The sequence below is a fragment of the Nilaparvata lugens genome, chromosome X (assembly GCF_014356525.2).
Source record: "Nilaparvata lugens isolate BPH chromosome X, ASM1435652v1, whole genome shotgun sequence".
NCBI classification, from domain to species: domain Eukaryota; kingdom Metazoa; phylum Arthropoda; class Insecta; order Hemiptera; family Delphacidae; genus Nilaparvata; species Nilaparvata lugens.
The window spans coordinates 82820558-82843854 of NC_052518.1; the positions used below are offsets into that span (position 1 = coordinate 82820558).

The 23297-nt window shown below is 32.3% G+C and overlaps 1 protein-coding gene across 2 annotated transcripts in view; it reads left to right on the top strand.

The window, feature by feature from the left end:
* Window positions 1-22111, top strand: part of LOC111051747 (UBX domain-containing protein 4) — a 35992-nt gene extending 13881 nt beyond the window's left edge. The window contains exons 5-9 of one of the 2 annotated variants that reach the window (XR_002606128.2): window positions 5536-5670; window positions 11036-11138; window positions 13458-13603; window positions 14411-14590; window positions 21304-22111. Coding sequence is in view for 1 of the 2 variants with exons in the window: in XM_022338302.2 (XP_022193994.2) it covers window positions 5536-5670; window positions 11036-11138; window positions 13458-13603; window positions 14411-14537 (511 nt within the window). In the remaining variant the exon portion in view is untranslated. Of the gene's footprint in view, window positions 1-5535; window positions 5671-11035; window positions 11139-13457; window positions 13604-14410; window positions 16584-21303 lie in introns of those variants that run through there. The other variant, XM_022338302.2, reaches the window with a different exon arrangement.
* The last annotated feature ends 1186 nt before the right edge of the window (window positions 22112-23297 follow it).

Sequence of the window (23297 nt, forward strand, 5' to 3'; positions counted from 1 at the left end):
GATTTAGATGTCTTCTTTAGATGTATAATTCAAAATCCCTCTGGGCGTATTTTTGTGCTCTACAATCTGAGATCAGGGAGAGCGCTCTATCTCAAATAGATTTCCAGGCAAAATTTCAAGCACCTATAACTTTTGACACAATGGTCAGATTTCAACGTACTACACTTCATTATTCTCGGCTCGTCAAGGCGGTCCAAAATCATGCACCATAAGTCAAATTCGGTCGAAAAATGAAAAAATAGATGAGTCTACTTTAGCCCATATTTCAATACATAAAAAATGGCCGATTTATCTATTCAAAGATATGTATCTCTGTAACCCCTCATTATAAAATTTGATTTATATGAATAATCTATATTACGAGATTTGGCAGAAATGGCTGAAAACTCGAAAATGAGCCGACAATACAAGGTATTTGGGTCACCCTGTACGGTATCTAGCACAAGGAAATTTTGCATGAAGAAATTGGTTTTGGACTTCTCTTATGTACCCAAATAATATATTAAAAAATCAGAACTACAATATAAATTGCAAGCACACCCCTTTTTTATGTCTATATTGTCTGGACTAAAAATGAAAGTTAAGTTTGATGAACACACTCCAGTCTTTGAAAAAAATCTTCTAACAATTTACTAGTACTTATACAGGATTGGTGAAAAGGTATGGAAAAAGCTTAATATTTCTGTTACAAGGATGATTTGACGGTAGGTTTCATTGAGTTCATATTTGTATTAAAAAACTACTTTTCTGTCGCTTCAAAATTTTTGCCCGTCATCTTGAATCCAACTTCATTTTTTTAAATAGGAAGGTCAAGATCAACAGAATTTCAAGAGAAAATGAATGACGAAAACCGTACATCGATATCTCAAACCGTTACAATTTCGTCAAATAAATCATACAAAACTGGAATGAATTAGTACATTATAAATCTATCAGATGAGTCTTTTTGTTCAAACAATAAATGTTTTATTTACTATTAATATCATTATTAGTTTTATTTACTAGTAATTTAGTATTATTATCTATACTCTATAGCATTTTGTCAGATGTCCTCCAGTAAAACTATTGTGGTACACTGAAGAGATAAAAATTATTAAGGAACAATGTTTACTCACGTACGACCTCTATAAGATTTCCGGTTCTGCTACTTATAAAAGCTTGTATAATCAGTTGAAAAGATATTAAAAAAATGGTAAAAAAGACTAAACTCGATTACAATAATAATCGTATTTTGCGTGCTAAAAATAAGCCAAGGGAATTGTGGTCAATAGTCAGAGAGAATTTAAATAGGAATGAAGTGGCTAAAGGTGATAAAATATCTAGTCATACACCAGATGGCTTCAATGATTTTTTAATTGAAAGTGTAGATGAAAAATCGCGTTCAATAGCAGATCCTGTCCATGACGTTTTTCATTATCTTTACAATTACAAGAATTCATTGCCAAACCCTCTTCTCTTTTCATCTTACGAGTGTTGAGCAGGTTCATAGTGTAATATTATCCTTGAAGAATAGCTACTGATTCCTTGAAAAATATTCAAAAAAAATTCTTTATTCAAAAAAATAATTAAACAATCAAATGCATTCCAAAAATCAAATACAATATTGTTTCCTAATTTCTAATATGTGTTCCCTATAGGCTACCCTGTGTGGGGACACTTGAATATATATAATAAAATATTTATATACAAATTTAAATATTATATCATGAAGAACATAATAATTGAATATGGTATTATATTGAAATAAATCAATACGTCAATATTTATAATCATTCTTGCACACATACATACGCACACACATTCACATATGCGCACACATTCATACGCACACACATTCACACATGCGCACAAACACACACACACACACCACACACACACACACACACTTACACAAAACTTAAAACTATGTACGGAGTGGTTGCTGTTTTTTTTTCATATTAAGTTCAATTTTATTCATAGTTAACGTTTCGTTTTTTTCAAAGTGCTGATGTAATTAGACCATAAATGAATGCGTTTAGAAGAAAGAGACAGTGATTGAAATTTGATACTGTCTTACTGTTTACGCATACCGGACGGGATTTGTGAGTTCAATGATCTTTGATTGTTGCAGTGTTCATGTCGTGTAATGTGTAAATTATACTAAATTTAGACCTATATTAATTTAGTAAAAAAATCATTCGGGTTGTCTAGTTGTAAAATGAATTTATTGATTTCTTTTCTAAATAACTGACGTGACGTTATTTTCCTTGTTGTTACTGGAAGTGAATTGAATATTTTTATAGCTATGTATTTGAAGTGTCGTCTGGAATGTTCTAATCTTGGTTTTGGGAGGTTAATGTCCTGTGAATTCCTGAGGTTTATTCTTTCTCTCATCTGTTGAATATCGAAATTATTTTCAGCTAAATCCAGCAATGCTTTGAATAGAAAAGAATGTCTCACTGATAATATTGATAGTTCTCTGAAGAGCATCATTGAACTATATTGTTTAGGTTTATTACAAATTATTTTTAATATATGTTTCTGACCAGTAATCACAGGTTTAATATGAACATTGTATGCACTCCCATAGCATATTATTCCATAATTTATTCTAGAACCAATAATTGCATGGTATAATTGTAACAATACTTCTTTTGGACATAACTGTCTGAGGTAATAGAACTTCCTTATGTATACAAATAACTCATTTTTTATCTTCTGTACATGATCTGACCAAGTGAGCCTACTATCCAATATGAGGCCCAGATATTTAACTGTACGTGCTTGTTTTATAGTTTCACAGTTACACAATATATTATTCACCTGTTGCGCACAATCTAATTTATGGAAGTAAATACTAGTTAACTCCTGATCCGTGTTTTGATGTTTCCGTGTTTTGAATAGTGTTTTGAATAGTGCTTGCCTTGATGTGTATTGCTTGAATTCTTACTTGTTGAAACTGGCTTCTCATATTTTTGAAGTTCTGAGCTCTCTGTTTAATGATTTTATTCTTAATTTGTTTTTTCCTAATTGCTTAAAATTTGTCAAAGTAATTCCTCTTTTCAAGAAAGGTTCGGCAAGTGAGTATAATAATTTTATAGCGATTTCTATCATTCCAGTTATTTCTAAAATCTTTGAGGTAATTTTGTATTGTCAGATTTTTGAGTTTTTGAAAATAGCTCACTGTTCTCCTATAGTCAATTTGGGTTCAGACCTAATAGAAGCAAAAATACAGCTATATCTGAATTCATGGAAAACTGTATCTATTCTATTGATGAGAAGTGTAATCTACTAGGCAGCTTCTATGATATAAGCCGAGCTTTTGATACAATATCTCATCCCATCCTATTACAAAAGCTCAAATTCTATGGTTTCGATGACATGTCAACCAATTTAATTGCATCTTACTTGAGTGATAGATATCAAACTGTTTTTATGATGGCTGTTTCTCTAATTATTTGAAAGTATCATCTGGTGTTCCACAGGGTTCCACACTAGGCCCTATCCTCTTTATTATATATGTTAATGATCTTCCTGCAGCAATTAGTAGTAAAAATGTAAAACCATTTATGTTTGATGATGATTTAGCTGTTCAAATAAAAAATAATAGTCTTTCTGGTAGCTTACATACGGTTAATGAAATAATTGAAGATTGAAAAGCTTCTAATTCATTGTGTCTTAATAAGGACAAAACTCAACTTTTGGAATTTGGATTTAGATCACAACTTGACAATGCAAAGTTTCTTGGTATTACATTTCAAAGCAATTTAAAATGGGACTTACACATAAAAATATTATGTGGTAAACTGTCGAAGGGAATTTTTATGTTGAATAGATTGAAGTTCATTGTTGATAAGAATGTTTTAATTTCAGTGTATTTTGCTTATCTTCATTCTCATTTGTATTATGGTGTTGTTGTCTGGGGTAATGATACGAATGTAAATAAACTATTATTTGTGTTACAGAAACGAGCAGTAAGGGTCATTGCTAATGTGAATAGTCGTTTTCATTGTGTAGATTTATTTAAAAAATTCAAGATTTTGACAGTACCAGCTATTTAAATTCTTGAATGTCTTATGTATGTGAAAATTAATTTAGCAAGCATTTCTGTAAATAGCAACGTTCACAACCATTACACTAGAAATTCTGAATGTCTTAGAGTGAACCAGTACAATTATGCGAATACATTGAACTGCTTTAAGGAGTTTGGTATAAGAGCTTATAATAAGCTTCCTGCGCATTTAAAGGAGCTAGAATTGGGTAATTTTAAGAGAACTATTGTAATAGAAATATGTCCATATAGAAAAAAGGAGTTTCTAATTTGAGGGTATCTTGTTTGCTGTTTGTATGCTTGTGTTTGTATTTTTATTTATTTGAATGTAAATACTTTTTATTCACCTTGTTTAATCTATGACGATTTGTATCAATGTTTTCTGCAATAAAGAAATCTTGTAATTTTAGAATTATTAATTCTCAGTTTGTACACTACATCTTGTTTTTTGTATTATTTCTTCTTTGTGGAAATAGATTTGATTTGAAATTGTAAAATATGTGTGTAGATGTTACTATGCGTGTTTACTAACACTTGAAAAAGTAAAATTTGATAGGTTTGATCGTAATATTGGTATGTACTCATTCATTCCATCCTTATATAATGTTCAGTATCTTTGAATGTGAATAGCTTTCGTCATTCATTTTATCTTGAAATTCAGTATCGAAATCATGCATCATATGACCACCTTCCCATTTAAAAAAAAATGAAGTTGAATTCAACTGGCGGATCCTACAAGGCGGACAAAATTTTGAAGCGACTTCAGTCAGCCCTCCACGTAAAGGACGTTTCTAGGACGATTTTAATTCCCGATTATTTAATAAACGCATGAGTCGGGAAAAACGAAGGAACATTCAGTCTTTGATTATATATTTTTTGAAATTTCTAAAAATGTGATAAAGTTGAAATCTTCGATGTATTGTTGCAATGTCTCTATCAGATTTATGCATGCTTAGTAGCTTTTTATGATGGTCGCCAGAACTCTTAAACTGACTATAGACTCAATTACTGAGTGCCTTTTGAAAAACCATCTGTTTATAACAAAATGTTCATGCGGCAGCAAATATTTAATGGACTTATGTATGTCCATTAGTTTAATGAAATATTTTAAGCCCAATTGGATTTGAAAAGTGTTCTAGAAAGTTTAATGGAGCATAAACTGTGACGATGATTAAATCTAGTTGAAGAGCGTTCTAGAAACCAGGCCTTGATTCATTAAATTCTACAAGTTGAAGCGTGATATCAACTTATTCATTGGTGCGGTCTCGTATTGAATTCATTTTTATAAAATCATTCAAAATAAGTTCTACTAAATTATAATATCTTCTGGCTGTTCAGATGATGAATAGCTGATTCTTCTTCGCCTTTTCCCATTTAGATGTGTTCGGCATTTTCATCTTCAGTAACTTGAACTCCTAACTAATTCATTGACTGTTTCTTCAACTTTTTGATTTGACAAATTTATGTGTGTGTTCCACAACTAATGTGATGTTATAATTTTACAGAAAACCAGTTATTGTCGAATCCCGCATTATATTTCGGATGCCTGATCATAATTCAAAGTCGAATACATTCAAATTGGATGACACATTGCAAACTCTGAGAAATTTTGTGGATACACAAATGAAACCTCCTTTCAGGTACGGATGCCTAGTTTAACAATTTGTTACATATTTACAGCATTACAAGCCAATTACTTCGTTTCTACTTTGAACCTTATCACTATCTTTTTAAAGTCAAGTATAATTATAAAAACAATTATTTGGAAAACAAACAACAAAAGGATACTTACAAAAAATAAACAAAAGCAGCCCAGTTAATTGAAACTATATTTACCCATTACAATTTTTAAAACTGAGTGAAACTAGATTAATGCGAAACCTAAATGCTTTTCTTCTGTATTATGCCCTTTGAATAAATGTTTTTCTACAACTGCTCGTAAAAAACTTCTTAAAGTTCTAAAAACTCATCGTAAAATAGCCGATTGTTGAGTAGGCAACCTATAATCTATTTCACGCTCGCTGCGCATGCTCAGTATGTTTTTACTTTACCGCTCGCTAAAATCATGTGTCTATGATCAACTGATTGATTGCTGGCTTCAGCCCATATGATAGTTTATATCATTCAAGTTCAATGATGCAGTGGTTAATTATTTCAGTGGGAACGCAAGGGCAGGAGGAACGCCCTACTTAACCCTCTAACACGCACTTTTTAAATACCTAATAGAGGAAAAGTGTCCGAATAATTTTACACCGTAACCCGCAAGAGGGCCTTCAGGCAATCTTCAGTTTTTTTAAACAAAATACACAAAGTACTAATTTTCTTATATTTAACTAGCCGTCAGGCTCGCTTCGCTCGCCATATCCGTCTAGCCAGGGGGCTCCGCCCCCTGGACCCCCAACTGGATCGTCCAAGAGTGAGATCAGCAGGCTCGCTTCGCTCGCCTGCATTTTTCATTTGAGCATTTTTATCATATGTTAGGACGATCCTTTTTATTTGCATCAGATATGGTCATCTTTTTTCTCTCTCTAATATGAATCATTACGATAAGATTGTGGAGACTCAACGTGCATATGTTGGCTTCTTCTAAGCTTTTTCATATCTTCTTAACTTTCCGTTTTCTTCTTTCTTTCTTTCTTCTTTCTTACTTTTTTTAAGTATGGTTCTTGTCAATGACGTTGACGAACATATTTCCCTCGAATGTTACAATACTATTGAAATTGAGAATATTTTCCAGTGTCGAACTGAGTTGTTTGGTAATAGAGAATGCAACTCTTTTTTTAATGTCATCCACTTAAATATTAGAAGTTTGAAAAAAAACTTCGATCAGTTCTCTTACGTAATTAGTAATTGTTCAATTGACTTTCATATTATAATTCTTAGTGAAACTTGGGTGGTCGATGATGATGAATTCAATTTTAACCTAAATGGTTATTCAGTAATTAATAAAATAGGAAAAATCAATAAATGTAACGGAATCTGTATATTTTTTAAAAGTAACTTGATTGTAGATGAGCTGAATTGTGAGATTAATGAAGCCAACTCTATTTGTTTGGATGTACAAGTGCCAGGAATTAGCGAAAAGATAACTGTTATCGCTGTTTATAGATCGCCTTCATCCAATGTTGATATTTTTCTGAACAGCTTGAATGACTGTTTGTTAAATCTAAGGAATAAATCTAACGTAATATTCGCTGGTGACATGAATATTCATTTGAATAGAAATACTAATTTAGCCAGTGAATATTTTGAAATATTATCGTTAAATGGTTTGAAATCCTACATAAATAAACCTACAAGAATTTATAACAATACTGAATCATGTATCGATCACATTTTTTTCAAGAACTCTTCGTTCAATTCTGATAATGTTATCAGCTCTATTATTAAAACTAATATAACTGATCATTTTTGTACTAGTGTTCACGTTGATCTTGCGGCTGATATTGATGGGTCTGACAAACCTATTAATTATTACAATAAAGTTGATTATGATAAATTATTGTCTTCTATTCAAAAAGAAAATTGGAGTGAGGTGTTAAGCCCTAATTTACACTTGGATGATCAAATGCTTTTTTTGACTGACAAGATTTCATCCCATGTAGAACAGGCTACAGTTAAAGTACATATTCCACATAGATTAAAACCTTTGAAGCCTTGGATCACCAGGGGACTTATTGTGGCAATTGCTAAACGCGATAAACTTTTTAAAAAGCTATCTAAACAGCCTTCTAATGTAATATTAAAAGCCGAATACATCTCTTACAGAAATATGCTTAATAAATTATTAAAACAGTGTAAATGCGACTATTATAAAAACAAGATTGATCAGAATAAAAACAATATTAGGAGAGTTTGGGACTCGTTGAATGAATTATTGGGTAAGTGCCGTAAAAAGGTTGTTCCTAAAATTGATGCAGACATCTTAAATCGTCATTTTGTTGAAGTAGGTAAAACTTTCGCTGAAAAGCTGATAAGTAATAATCCCAATGCATCTGATGGTAATCTGTTCATGAACTCATCTGTAAATGGTCATGGCTCCTTTTTCCTATCACCCACAAACGAAAGTGAAATATCAGCTATTATTAACTCTCTTAACTCAAACAATTGCCAATAACTTCACTAATAATAAGAAAACAATAGCCATTTTCCTGGATTTAGCTAAGGCCTTTGACACCATTCCTCATTCAAAATTACTGAACAAGATGGAGAAATTAGGAATTCGTGGTGTACCCCTCAGATTATTCACCAGTTACCTGAGTGATAGACATCAAAAGCTTACCTTAGAAAATAAAACTAGTTCTAGACTTTTGAGTGATTTTGGTCTCCCACAGGGCACGGTGCTATCTCCTATCCTTTTTCTCATTTACATTAATGATTTAATCAAACTTGATATTGAGAACTGTGTGACACTTGCTTTTGCAGATGACACCGCCTTAATATTTACTGGTAATTCATGGGAAGAGGTTAAAGATAGGGCTGAATCTGGATTGAGAACTGTTAAAGCCTGGTTAGATGAGCATATTCTTACCCTCAACGCAAAGAAAAGTGTATTTTTAGCCTTTTCACCGAATGTTGTTGGTTTGCCGCTTGATCTCACTCATATTCATATTCATAGTCCTGATTGTAACCTTTCAGATTCATCAGATTGTAGTTGTCCAAAATTAGGTAGAGAAAAATTCTTCAAGTATCTGGGTGTCACTGTTGATCAACATCTTCGGTGGGATGTCCACATCAATGTCATTTGTAATAAGCTTAAACACTGGATCAACAAATTCTACACTATCAGTAAATTGAGTAACATAGCCGTTTCTAGATTGGTTTATTGTGCTTACATCCAGTCTTTTCTTCAATATGGGATTATCGTTTGGGGCGCTGCCTACATGAATCACTTGAATAAGATAATTGTTATTCAGAAGACCTTATTAAAGGCAATTCTTGGAAAGCCCAGACGTTTCCCTAGTGACAATCTTTTCAGGGAACTGAATGTGCTGACTGTCAGGCAGCTTCACACGAAAAACTTGATAATCTACATGAATAAGCATAGTAATATTTTCAATCTCCGTTTATCACCGTACAATCTTCGTCCCTCATCCATCACTTTCGAATCTCATCATACAGTTTTATCCATTTGTAGAAGGCAGTTCAATTACATTGTCCATAAACTTGTTAACGTAATACCTGATCATTTTATCTCTAACAATTTGACCAGAAATCTTTCTAACGAAATAAGTCAATGGATCACATCGCATAACTCTACTGATTTGTTCGATTTCTTGTAACTGTTCACCTTTCAACTCTTTTTTTCTCTTAAATAAGCTCATTATTTCTTGTTAATTGTCTGTATTCTCGAGATTTTTTATTATACAAATTTCATACTTATAATTTATATTTTTGTTTTATGCTTTCACTTTGGTTCTGTAGTTTTTTGTAACACTCGGCCCCTGCGCACAGGCTTTGCCTTTGCAGGGACCTTCCGTGTTTTTGTTAACCTGCTATTTTAAGTTATTTTGTTTTAGTTTTAAGTTATTTATTTCATAACTACTTTGTACAATAACTATGTTGTAAAAAGGATAAATAAATTGAATTGAATTGAATTGATCCAGTCGGGGGTCCAGACTAAACGTCTGGCTAAACGGATATGGCGAGCGAAGCGAGCCTGACGGCTAGTAACATAATATTTCCAGGAATAGCTCTGATTGAAGTAGCAGTGCCCAATCAATTTTTCCGCGATAAATGCATTTCAATCTTCAACTTGGGGCCAACCTAACAAAGTCAACTCAACTTAATGCCAACCTGACAAAATTATTAATTTAGTTACCAGTTAACAACTGTTTCGAAGAGGTACTCTCTCTAGATTATAGTTTTATATTAACATATGGTATGGCCTTATTTAAATTATAATTGAGAGAATAAGAAGAATATACATGCTAAAAGACGAACTTTAAACCCTTAAAAAACACCCTTAGAGTTAAAATATTGCCAAAAGATTTTTTAGTGCGCCTCTAAAGGGCCAACTGAACATACCTACCAAATTTGAACGTTTTTGGTCCGGTAGATTTTTAGTTCTGCGAGTGAGTGAGTGAGTGAGTGAGTGAGTGAGTCAGTCAGTCAATCAGTGAGTGAGTGCCATTTCGCTTTTATTTATATAGATTGATAATAAATAGATAATAGAATATCACACCTTTCTAAAAAAAATATTTCACTTAATTCCGGAAAGTAACGGGATGTTTTGAAAAAAATAGGAGCATAAAAATTTATCAATACAATTTTAAATAAGGCTTTATTTGTTTTTTTATTTGCCATTCATTAAAAAAGTAATATTAGTGAGCTTCATTGCTTCAAACAAAATGGTCAGTGAAAGTAGTCAACAAGATTTTAATGGAGCAAAGGGTGAACTCAATTTAAATTCATGTTTTTATTTTCTTACATCATAATCAAGCACTTTAAAAAGTAATCACCATTAAAATATCAATTTTTTATAAAAATAATTGTGTTATGTCTGGATGGCCTAAAAACGCGGGTTCACAGTTATAATTTTCAAAACTTTTTCCCGGGGGAGGGCCCCCGAACCCTCGTCCTTCCTGGGGGGTATTTCAGACCCCCCGGTCTGAGCATCCCGCTTTAGAGTTCCCACACCTAAAACTCAAACCTAGAAATTAAGCACTGCCATGATGGCTACATAACCTCAACAATGGCGACAGTATTAATTGTATTTATTTTTTGTAGTCCCATACTGCAGTTGTAGAAAAATTGTTGTAGCGTAAAATTAAAATTTCTCCACTACGTGTCGCGCGATAACTGTTTTGCCCAAGCAATAAAGTCGCGTTTTACACTCTCAGTAAATAAATATCTATTTAATTTATGTTTTGCTATAATCTAAACTAATCTTCTCCAAACTGTATTCTTCTTCTTTCTATCTAATGTTTTATTCGACTACCGATTGTTTTATCTAAAATATAATTATTTGTGTAACAATACTAAGATTCTGAAATTTGTTTCCAGGTATGAGCTTGTCACATACCATCCATATATACAATATCACAATTTAACAAGTACAATTCGTGAATTGAACCTATTTCCTTCAGCAGCTCTCATGATTGTTCCGGTAATTATATTAAAATGATTCAACTTGATGTTTCTATACGTTCAACAATTAATCACAAATGTTGCCCTTATGCAATTTATTATCATAAATCATTTATAATATTCATATTTATTTAAATAAGACTCTGCACTTATTCCACTGTAACTATTAGCACTAATTTTTATCAATATTCTACTCCTATATGAGTTACCATTAATTTAATATTTTTCTACGCTATTTTATTCTCTTTGAAAATATACCTTCAGCTTGATAACTATCATCTATTGCTGCGTGTTATGTTCTTCACAGTCATCTCAAACTAGCGCTTGAGTAGAATGACAATGAATAATTCGTAGATTTACTCTCTTTGGAGTTTGAATCAACTGCGAAATGATTTTGAAAGCACATTACTTGGAATTAGATGTCTGTATAGCACTAAATTTCCCAGTAATGCCGAGTAATCTCCATTTATTTGAATGCCTGCATGCAGCATGAGTTAAATTAAAATGTTCGTATAACAAGTGCTTTACGATTTTCAATCTACCGTGTTTCTGAGATTGACCGACAATCTTAATGGTTTCCTTACATCAAAATAGAGAAAAAGGTTCCAGTAAACATGTGTCTTAAAATTCTTTGTTACCGATATAATGATGGCTGAAGATTGCATACTTTTCTCAAAATGTATGATTTTATTATTTTGCGGCAGCCTAATGAAAGTACTGAAATGATAAATTCTTATTTTAAATAAGCTGAAGATTCGAATGCAATCAATAAGAAGTATGTGACTTCATTAATTTTTGAGGATCAGCTGTAACTAACTAATTGTGAGAAACTATTACCAACATTAACGTTATTCAAATTTTTCAAATAAGTGCAATATTACTAAAGTTTTTAATTTATTGTGATATATTCTGTTATTCATTTAGAGTATAACATCATCCTTCAAAATTTTCAAATCATTATTCCTGGACCGAAAATCAAGTGACGAAGTAGTGTGTGATTACATAACCTTAACTTTTGGACAACATTACAATTTTATCAAAATTTTTGGAGAGAAATAGTACAGGCTCAGCCTAGTTTTCCTCCAATGTAATAATTGTATTATGATTATAGAGTTATATACAATAAATGAATGAATGAAATTTGATTGAAATATAACCAGAATACTTATTGTTTAACTGTATTTAAAATTAGAGGAGATTGTAAACATTCTTATTCTTACTTATTGTTTAACAGTATTTAAAATCAGAAAAAATAGTAGATATTCTAATTTTAAAGAAAAAATGTTCTGTTACTTTTTTGTTTAAAACGCACCCAAACCTCATGATTAAGGTATTTTATTGATAATCACTTGATATTTTTCAAATGTGTAATTTTTGTCTGTTCTGTCTCCTCTGAATTCTGATTTATGGGTCTTGGGTGCTGTACAATTAGCTAGGAAGGAAGACACGATTGCAACATTAACTCGCCATTTAATGCAATAACTCTCATTAACACAAACATATTCTGACATGATACAGTTTCCATGACAATTACCACAGCTGTAATCTGACATCATAATACAGGTGAATTTTAGACAAACGAGTAGCTGGACATTTTCAATTATAAACGAGTAGCTACAATTTTCTCTTATTTAAAATACTATTAAACAAATAAGTGTTTAGTATCCTAGTTATATAACTTTTAAATTTGAAAATTAAGTTTTTAGAATAATATTTGTCATTTCAACAATCATTGAAGTTACATACTTCCAACAGTACTTTGGGACACATGTTTACTAGAACCCTTTCTTCATGTTAATGTCAGCAAAATACTATGAAGTTTGTTGGTATATTTTGGAATCACTGTATTTTCACATAATTGTTCTTCTGTGGAAAACGTTTTCAGAAGACAAGAGCTAGGGGCTTATTCTAGCTTCTAAATGTGAATGGTTATAAAATTATATTAAAATAAATTATTAGCAGTTGTAAAGTGTCTTCTGAATCATCGGTAACCTTTTAGGGGTTTATTACTATAGTAAGGTCCACGTTATAATGTCAGTGGATAAAAATAGGAGAACAGCGTTGCCGTTTGTCTGCCTTGATTAATTATATTTATACATTGTCAAAAACAGTTATGTCATCGTTGCGGAACTAGAAAAGGATAGTACTAACTGCTTTGTCGAATGATAGACAAGGATAGCAACATCAAAGTTTATCAAATACTGTCATTATAACGTGGACCTCATTATAGTATTATTTTTAATTCAACCAATGTTGTACAATTCAACCAAATGGTTGTACCTACTTGAATACACTCTATTCAAGAGCGCAGAATGATTGATTTTTTTTCATTTTCCAGGTACAATCCAAAAATGCAGTGAGTTTGGTATCAGGAATTTCAAATGTATTGTGGTTCATGGTGAATCCAATTTGGGATATTTGTTCTTTCATAGTGAATATGTTTCGACCAACGAGGCAGAATGTGGCACCTCAACTACCAGTGAGGTGAGTGGCATTTTCGATCAACCCCAAAACATGTTCCATTCACCAATTATTATATTAGATTACTAGATTTCAAATGTCAGATTTACAAGTATTTGGTTCCAATATATGGGAATGCCAGACAATCAATCAATAATTTCATTCAAATCAACACAATACACGCAACATAAAATAAATCAAAATACAAAAAAATCACAATCAAAAATAAATGTCTAATAAGATCCAAAAACAGGCTTTATGGTGGAGTGTGCTGAAAAAGAAAGGAGGAAAAATACCTAGCCAATGTAATGTCATGTAATAGTCAGGTAGAGGGTATAAAAGTAAGGAATGAAGGGTAAAGAGAAGAAAATAGAAGTATTGGAGAAGAAAGTAGAAAAAAAATATGCAAAAATTGTAAGCGAGTCCACTTTCAAAAAATGTATCTAAAAGAATTGGCCTTGCAAACAGTAGTTTGAGCAGAAATCTCGAGATTCATATGTCGATATGGAAGAAAACGTTACTGTATGTCCAGGTTTTTATTTCTAGTTTAGTTTTTCTACTAATCTTAGAGTTTATGAGGAAGTGGTCCGGAATAAGGTTTATTATTTTATTGCTTATATAGATCTACTGTTTCCTTAAACATTCAATATTGGTGTGATATATGACATATCTATTTGCAGTGGGCCTTAACTTATAATGATTTACAATTGAATTTAAAGTGCGAGGAAAAAGGTATTTATATTTTATCAAGAATTCGATTACGGGTTTATTTAATTTTGATACCTGTATTATGCTTTGAGACAAAGAATAATTTTCTTCTTCTTCTATCAGGTCGAATAGACAACCTAATCCAACGAGAAGAGGAAACAACGTACACACTCTAAAAGACAGCCGTGAACGTAAAGATGACGACGATGATAACAAAACATGGAATGGCAACTCGACACAACAAATGTGACTGATATCGGGAGTTTTTATTGTAGCTGGTATATTTTCATTCATGCGATTCAGGTAGTTCATGATTTGATCATTTGATTCGATGAACTTTGTTACAACACTGTACTTCACTTTCCAGCGAGACTAGTCCATCAAAACGATTTAATTTTGGGCGATATTGTAAAATTGTATCTTTTTCTGTTTTTCTATTGTCCAACTTTGGACGACTTTAGTCTATAAATAAGGCTCTTTCTTATATTCTTTATGGGCCAATATTCTGCTACTGTGCAGAAACTATGATGCAATAAGCATCATACGAAGCTTACTTGTAGAAATGCTTAATACTTTTTTTTAAATATTAATACTATTCAAATGTTGAACACTTTCATAATTTTGAAAAAAGCAAAAGCACATGAATTTTAGTAATTGAAGCTGGTTAACTGAACTATGAACTTGTAAATCTAGGAAAGCCACTGAGAAATCTGTAGCTCCAAAAAATGAGATAGTAAATATTTATCCTAATAGTCTCACTTCTCGTGTGTAGAGTAGATTAAGTACAAAAATAAATAAGTAATATTATCAAGTTTTTAGCTTTACTTCTATTACTAATACTACTACTGTGGTGTGAAGCTCTCAATTTTTAGTGACCTTGTAATCGTCGTACAGTGAGTTGTGTAGATATACAGTAACAACAGTAAACATAAAAACGTCGCTTACGTACGTAACTACATGGGGTGGTACGAACCATCAGGTGATCAGCTGTTCATAAGCGTACACTTCAACCCGTGTTTACATTGAAATCCCTATGTCGAGTGGAATTTTTCGTGAATAAATGTTAATAATGCACCTGATATTCAAAACTTTTTAGAATATTGGCTTGTTATTTTATTTTCCCGATACATATTTCAACATTTATCATGAATTTTAATTGCAGTAAATGCATTTAAATACTGCAGTAATTGCAGTAATTTAGTATTCAAAATTAATACTTTTATACTTGAAAGTTTTGAATAATGAAAATAGTCTTAAACAACAGAATAGAGTTGAGCGCACTCCTATCGTAAATACATCGTACTTACATTTGTTTGAAAAGTAACTAGTTTAGTTTATTAAGAATGTTTTTATAATTTATTGTTATTCACTAACATAATAATTCTCATTTATAAACCATTACTCTGCTAAACTTAATACTTTTGTAAAAGAAGTTTGAATTTTAATAAGTTAGTATCTTGAAACAAGTAACCTACAAATTGCTCAACCAATAACTAAAAATATTAAGAGAATTCAATGATTACCACCCTTGAAATTTATGATGTAGGTTAAAATTCGAATTGGAAAAATAAAATAACAAGCCTTTATTCGAAAATAGTGAATATCAGTTGAATTATTAACGTTTATTGACGAAAAATTCCATTCCACATAGGGTTTTCAATGTAAACACGGGTTGAAGTGTACGCTTTTGAACAGCTGATTGGGTCGATAGTTCTGGCCTTCTAGATTATTTCGTAGGCAACGATAAAAAATGTAGTACCTTTCTACAATTGATGAATGGTTTGCGGCCTTCAGGTTGATGCCCAGGCCGCCCGTTTTTGTCAAGATCAGGAACAGATGGGCATTTTTGTTGGACTCGTGACTGAAACTCTATCCAGGCAGCCGATTTACGCCCATGGTCGAGACCGAGCCGAAAGTAGTGGAGTCCCTTTGTCCAAGAGCCGTGTTGCATCGTCCATCTCCCCCAGAAAGATTTAAGTTTGATCAAAGTACAGCGACAAGCTGAACACCAAAAATAAGTCGCCGATCTCGTAGCACATTTTGAGGAAGTAGAACTACAGAATGGGCTTGAAGCTGACTGACATGTCGTCCAAGTGCTGAGTGGCTCAACTAGGTCTGACCACCAGGCTCTCTTAGTGGCAGTTATTTCAATTATATCAGAATTTGTGAGAACTATTTGATTAATTAATAGTGGCATTCACAATAGTGGTGTTGGTATGGCAACTATATGAATACAAAATCTGCACAGAAATTTACTGAGTAAATACAACTATTTTATCTTCCAATTATAAGAATACATTCTTTGCTTGAACTAGAATAGTTCTCTCAAATTCTGAGGTAATTGAAATATTTGAGTCTGATAAAAATAGTTCTAGTTTTGTGATTCAATGCATACAGATTTTTTGGGGAAATAAATCAGAAAGGCATGAAAAGAAAACGGGGCTAAGAGTCTTCAGAAGATGTATCATGTACTTCACTCCTCTTTTGGCCACTAGACTCACTTGTTTTTGGAATCCGTGTCAAAATATAAACAATTTTACTTACTTTCTTATTAGTGATATCTTCTACAGCTTCGTAAATACCATTGTACATTTTCTGTCGCTCCATAATCCTCTCTTCTTCCTCTTTTGCTGCTGATCTAGTTGCTACTGTAAAATCTCTGTCATTCATTATTTCTTAAGGCTGTGCAAAGGCTAAAAATAAACTTACTAATCGTGATATTTTTCAAAGTTTCTCAATTTGTATATCATCAAGCTATCAAAATGAAAAAGTTTTCTCAGGAAAACATTTTTTTTCTGATCATTACCTTTTTCAAAAATTGATATTTTCAGATAATTTTTGTTTTACTAGATCAACAATACCATGAAGAATCCATCCTCTAAATCTCATGGATTTATGTGTTACCGAAATTGAAATGTTCTGTCCCAAAAGTTCAAACTTCAGGCGCTCATATCTCAAAAAGTAATGATCGGAAAAAAATGTTTTCCTGAGAAAACTTATTCATTTTGATAGCTTGATGATATACCAATCGAAAAACTTTGAAAAATATCACGAGTAGAATGTTTATTTTTAGCCTTTGCACAGTCTTTCTCATTGAATCATTCAGTTCATCACCTTCGCGCTCACCCTCTTCATTATCTCTGGATTGATGGTTCATAATACGTTGCATCTTTTTTCTTAGCACCGTCAGAAGTGCTACAATCTTCTAAAGACTCTAAGCTCCTTTTTATTTTCTTGCCTTTCTGAGTTATTTCCACAAAACTAGAACTATTTTCATCAGACTAAATTATTTCAATTATATCAGAGTTTGAGAGAACTATTTGTTTCATTATTAGTGGCATTCACAATAGTGGTGTTGGTATGGCAACTATAATCATATGACGAATATGACTACACAATCTGCACTGAAATTTACTGAGTAAAGACAAATATTTTCTCTGCCAATTATCGAATACATTCTTTACCTGAACTAGAATAGTTCTCTCAAATTCTGATATAATTGAAATATTTTAGTCTGATAGAAATAGTTGATAGTCTAATTCTGTGGAAATAACTCTGATAGGCAAGAAAAGAAAAAAGGGGCTTAGAATGTTCAGAGGATGGCAGCAGTTCTAACGGTGCTTAAACGCATCATCAACCATTCATCCAGTGATGATGAAGAAGGTGAGTGCCAAGGTGATGAACTGAATCAATCAAATTCCAGTCACAGCAAATGAGAAGAAACGAACATTAAGAAAATAATTAAAGACAGATTTTGCCGTAGCAACTAGATCAGCAGCAAAAGAGGAAGAAGAAAGAAGACCGAGAAATATGGAGAGACAGAAAATTGGTATACTGGGTGACACAGAATAACGAGAACTTTTAAAAACGCCATAAAACATTAGTGGGAAGGGCAAAAATGATGGTATTCAAACTTATGTAAAGTTCAAGACTTGCCATTTGATTAATAACATCTATCACTTTTTGACAATTACTTCTTCAAGATGGCTTCCTCCTGAACGAATACACTCTTGAAATCTGTGTTTACGATTCCTCATTGATCGCTGCAACATCTGCTTTTCAACATCTGTGATCCCATGATCTTTCCACCTGTGATGTTCTATTTGTTGAGCTGTCTCAAATCAAACGTTTTCACAACTTGACCAATAACTGTGGTTGAATCATAACAGACAATTCAAAATGAAATTAACAATATCCCAGCTGAAATGTTGCAGCAATCGTTCAGGAATTTCAAAACAGATTTCAAGAGTCTACTCGTGCAGGAGGAAGACATCTTGAAGAAGTAATTGTGAAAAAGTGATAGATGTTATTCATAATTTTCAAATGGCAAGTCTTGAACTTTACATTAGTTTGAATAAAATCATTTTTGCCCTTCCTACTAATGTTTCATGGCGTTTTCAAATGTTCCCGTTATTCTGAGTCACCCGGTACTATTTACGAAGATGTGGAAGATACCGCTAGTAAGAACTTGTTTTCGATTTTGACACGGAGACCGAAGACAAGTAGACAAAGTGATCATCCTCCACTTCATCTCTCCATCGGTTGCGTGGTCTCCCCTGCCGTCTTCTACCCTCTATCCTGGCCCTATTAATTCCTTTTGGCATTCCATGGTCTGTCATTCTCTCTACATATCAGCCCAACGTAATCTTTGTGATTTGATGAATCGTACCACATCCTCTCCTCTTAAAATTAATTTCATTTCATCATTTGACCGTCTCCTCCAGACTCCATTGCGCCTTCTTTCAAAAACTCTCAATTTAGAGGCGTCAACTGCAGTTAAATTCTAGGTTTCTGAGCCGTATGTGATTATTGGTCTTATCAGTGTCTTGTAGATTTCGATCTTGGTTGCTCTAGATAGTGGCCGAGAGGTAATTAATTTTTCGCCCCACTTGGATGTAATGAGCTGGTTTACGTGCGTCATATGGAGGCCGAAAGTGATTGTTTTCTGACGAGGCCGGTAAAATTTTTACGGCCCTAGGGATGTAAATTAACCTTAAAGTCAGCTGATTCTGATTTGATGTGAACGTGTTTACAAAATAGTTTATGAAACGGAATCAGTTTATGCTTCTAGAATTGAATAAAGTTTTTGCAATAAGATACTATCATTTTATTTGGTTGAATGAAATACAAATGAGATATTATAAACTATTCAAATTCAATTTTCAGAGTATAATAGAATCTAACCTCAAACCTCATAGTACAGCGTTTATCATGGAACATGGTGGATAAACGGAATCATTTTATGCTTCTAGAATTCAATAAAGTATTCTGTAATAATATACTATCATTTTATTTGGATGAATAAAATACAGATAAGATATATATTAGAAACTATTCAAACAATTCTATTTTCAGAGTAGGATAGAACTTCTAACCTAAACTTCCATTGACATTCAGATTGGCCAAATTTCAAGTGTGCTACAACAGCTGATCAAAAACTTTTCATTCTTTGTGTTTATCATTCAATAATCAAAACATTTATAATAATATCATCTTATCGTCATTTGGAAGAATAAAAAGTATAAACTTAACCTCTTACATAATTGAAAATAATCTTTTAGGATATTTAGACAAATCAGAATAAAACATAAAAATACTTGGACAATTTCTTGATATTCAGATTACCTCAGATTTGCTAAAGCTATGACCTTCCACTTTTGCTTTGGGAAGTGCTTATAATAGACAATTATTCTCATATATATATATATTGTTTATTTTTCTGTGTGGCGAAAAATAATGTTCTCACCATGGGCAAAAATGTTTTTCCGGCTCTCAATCTTTTCTAGTCCTCGGCCTACGGCCTCGGACTTGAAAACCAATTTCGAGCGAGAAAAGTCTCATTTTCGGCCCTAGGTGCGAAATATACTATAATATTTAGTGTAGCGTGTGTTATCTATAATATGCTATAAATGTTTGCACTGTATGGTATAAATGTTCATGGATCAAGAAAGAATGGTTGTCTTCAGGGATACACTGCTCCACTGACTCGGGTGGCCCGAGCTAGACGACCCGCGTTCCATGGGACCATTTGACACTTTGATTTTTCTCGACCGGGTCAGCAATCGTGACCCGACTAAATAGTACGGGCTACGAAGTTCTAGCCCTGGTCACCCTGAATCGGAGCGCTCCTATTGGTTGATAATTTTAGCGTCATCTGCTGTAAACTGGTCTGCAAATGCAAACAAGTAAACAAGAAGTAAAATGCTAATATGGAGGATGAAATTTATTACGAACATACGTACGTTTTTGAAGGAGTGTTTAATATTTTATTATTTTCAATTATACATGTATTATTGGCTGGTGAGTCTATTGTTTGCATTATTGTATTTTAATATTTTAGTATTTTATTATTTTCAATAATACATGTATTATTGGCTGGTGAGTCTATTGTTTGCATTATTGCATTTTCATCATGCGATCTATCCAAAACTGTTGGTTTTTTTGGCGTTGATCAAGAAATCGTGATTATTAAATATTCTGTGTAGTCATGAAAGTTATCGATTTATTTACACAAGTCGTATTTAAATTACATTAATATATTTACTTTCGATTCAGGCTACTTCTTTTTCTTACGATTTCTATTCAAATATTCAAAAGTACGCGCCAAACTGCATCGACCGGTCGATGTCTGGTTGTCGTTCCATGGGATCACTAGTCTGCCCCGGGTCAGCCGAGTCAGTGACTCAGGAATGTCCCTGAAGACAACCATTCTGTCTATCTCACCAATCAGAATAAAAAAAATGTTCAAGAGTCACATTTCAAATGACCTTGGTAAATCCTGGAGCGGATCTAGTGATTTGTGACAAATGCAACCTGCTGATGCATGAGACAACTGAATTGATTTATTATTTCGTTGATAAACGTTCGTTGAACGTTTGGTCAACATTGTACTATCATGGGTCAAATTGATAGTGTCAATGTCAATCTCGGAAAATCAAAACTGCTTAAAGCAATGGAATTCATCAATTTTGACACATATTTTGATGTAATCTCTCACTCTTTTTTTTTGTTAACAGCCGTTGGGCTAGTTGGTAGCAACTCCGTTGGAGAAAACAGATGAGAGCATGCCTCTCGTCATCCGCCATCCTTTTGAGGTTTCTCACTACTAGAATAACAATGTATCGTAACATAAATATATATAGAAACATTACTCACTTTGCAAAGAATTTCTTTTTAAGAAAGTTTCAATTTTTAGGTATCCAAGATCAGTCAGAAAGTGAACTTATATTACAGCAAATTGAAAAATCATTTCATGTCAAAATATCATTCCAATGTCAAATGATATAATAATTCTTATGTGTAAAGTAATCTTGATAAATTTGCTGAAAATATTATCTTATTGAGCCCGCCATTTCTTTTGGAAATCTAGAATTTCAAAGAAATTCAAGCTCATTGTGTCTATGTACAATTGGCATGAATGAATCTTTTATAAATTGGAATAATGAAGCCAGTATTACAATGAAACAATATTTGAAAGTTATTGAATTGAAAAATCACACCACAGTAGTTTATCGCTAGAAATCTACTATTTTCACACGATTATTTCATCCATTTTTTTAAATAAAATCCATCATTGATGCTATGGAAATACATGTCAGAAAAATATGTATATATTGTATTTTAAAATTCAGATTGTGGGGTTGTCATTTGTGGAAAGATTACAAACCACTACTTTACTACTATTACCTACATTATTCTAATTATTCATTTTGAAACGTTTGACTATATGATAAACGTATTTCTTGATTAAATTAAGTAATTGCATTGACATGTTCAAATAAATAAATATTTCTATTATGTTGAATAAAAAATTATAATAAATCAGTTTATCTTGTTAATTCTGTGTGAATCCTTGAACAACGACCAATATTGCAATCTTTAAAAACAAGATATAATGTATATTTATAGACTGAAAATATACGTATAATGGTGGTGTTTCAACATTCACAAATTTGAAATTTTCGTGTTTTCGGTGATTCTGAATAAGCATTTTTATGAATCACAAAATATGATATTAAAGACTGAACATGAGTTTTAAAATTTAAAAAAGTTTTAAAAAGACCAGAAAGGTCTTTAAGTAATTGTTCAGCTCAAATCATCATTATTCCTGTAATTATAAAATACTGTAGATTATTTGGTTTCTGGTTTTTTCAGGTACCGTAAAACATTAATAGATTTGCGTTAAATAATTAATTTGCGACTTTTATAATTTCCCATCTGAAAGTTATATTTTAGAAAATTGTTTCTAACATCTTGAACAACTTTTAATTTATACTTTTCCATCTGAAAATTATTATATAAATTGTTTTTAACATATTGAATAACTTTCCACTTTATTAATTTTTTAAAGAATTCAACAGCCAATGATAGGTTTGATCTCTAAAATATTATTGAATTTCCCCACAGAACTGTCTTATTTTCTAGTGAGGAATCCTGATGAGTAGGCCTACTGCAGTTGCTGTAGTTTTTTCATGTGGGACGAATAATACCACTTAAAATTGTTTTTGAATCGCTCTGTCGTATTGGAAAAATTACCTAGCGAGGTGAAATGAAAAAGATGACAAAGTTCATCTTGGAACAGACAACATATTTTTCATTTCACCTTAATGTAGATAAATTTCACAACATTTCTGTATCTGATGTTATTCATTCGTCAGCTTCTACCATCTAAGTGAGACGTTCAATTTCAGCAGAACGAGTTTTCATCAATATTATACAAAGTTAAAGGCCTGGTTGCTCATACGACTATTTAATTTAACCGTTCGTTAGTCAAGTCCGCCTCAGTTATTGGTTCTCGAAGTATCACCTAATCATGGTTAAATTTAATAGAAGTGTAGGCCTACGTGCAACCGGGAGATGATTGATTTGCCAGATCATTATTATTGGCCTGTTCAGCACAAGATTGATATCGATTAATTCCTACTGAATTAGTGTGTATTCATCTCACATGTGTAAATATTGTAAGGGTACGGCTACTCAGACAGTATTTCACTGTTTTCTGTACAGGGCT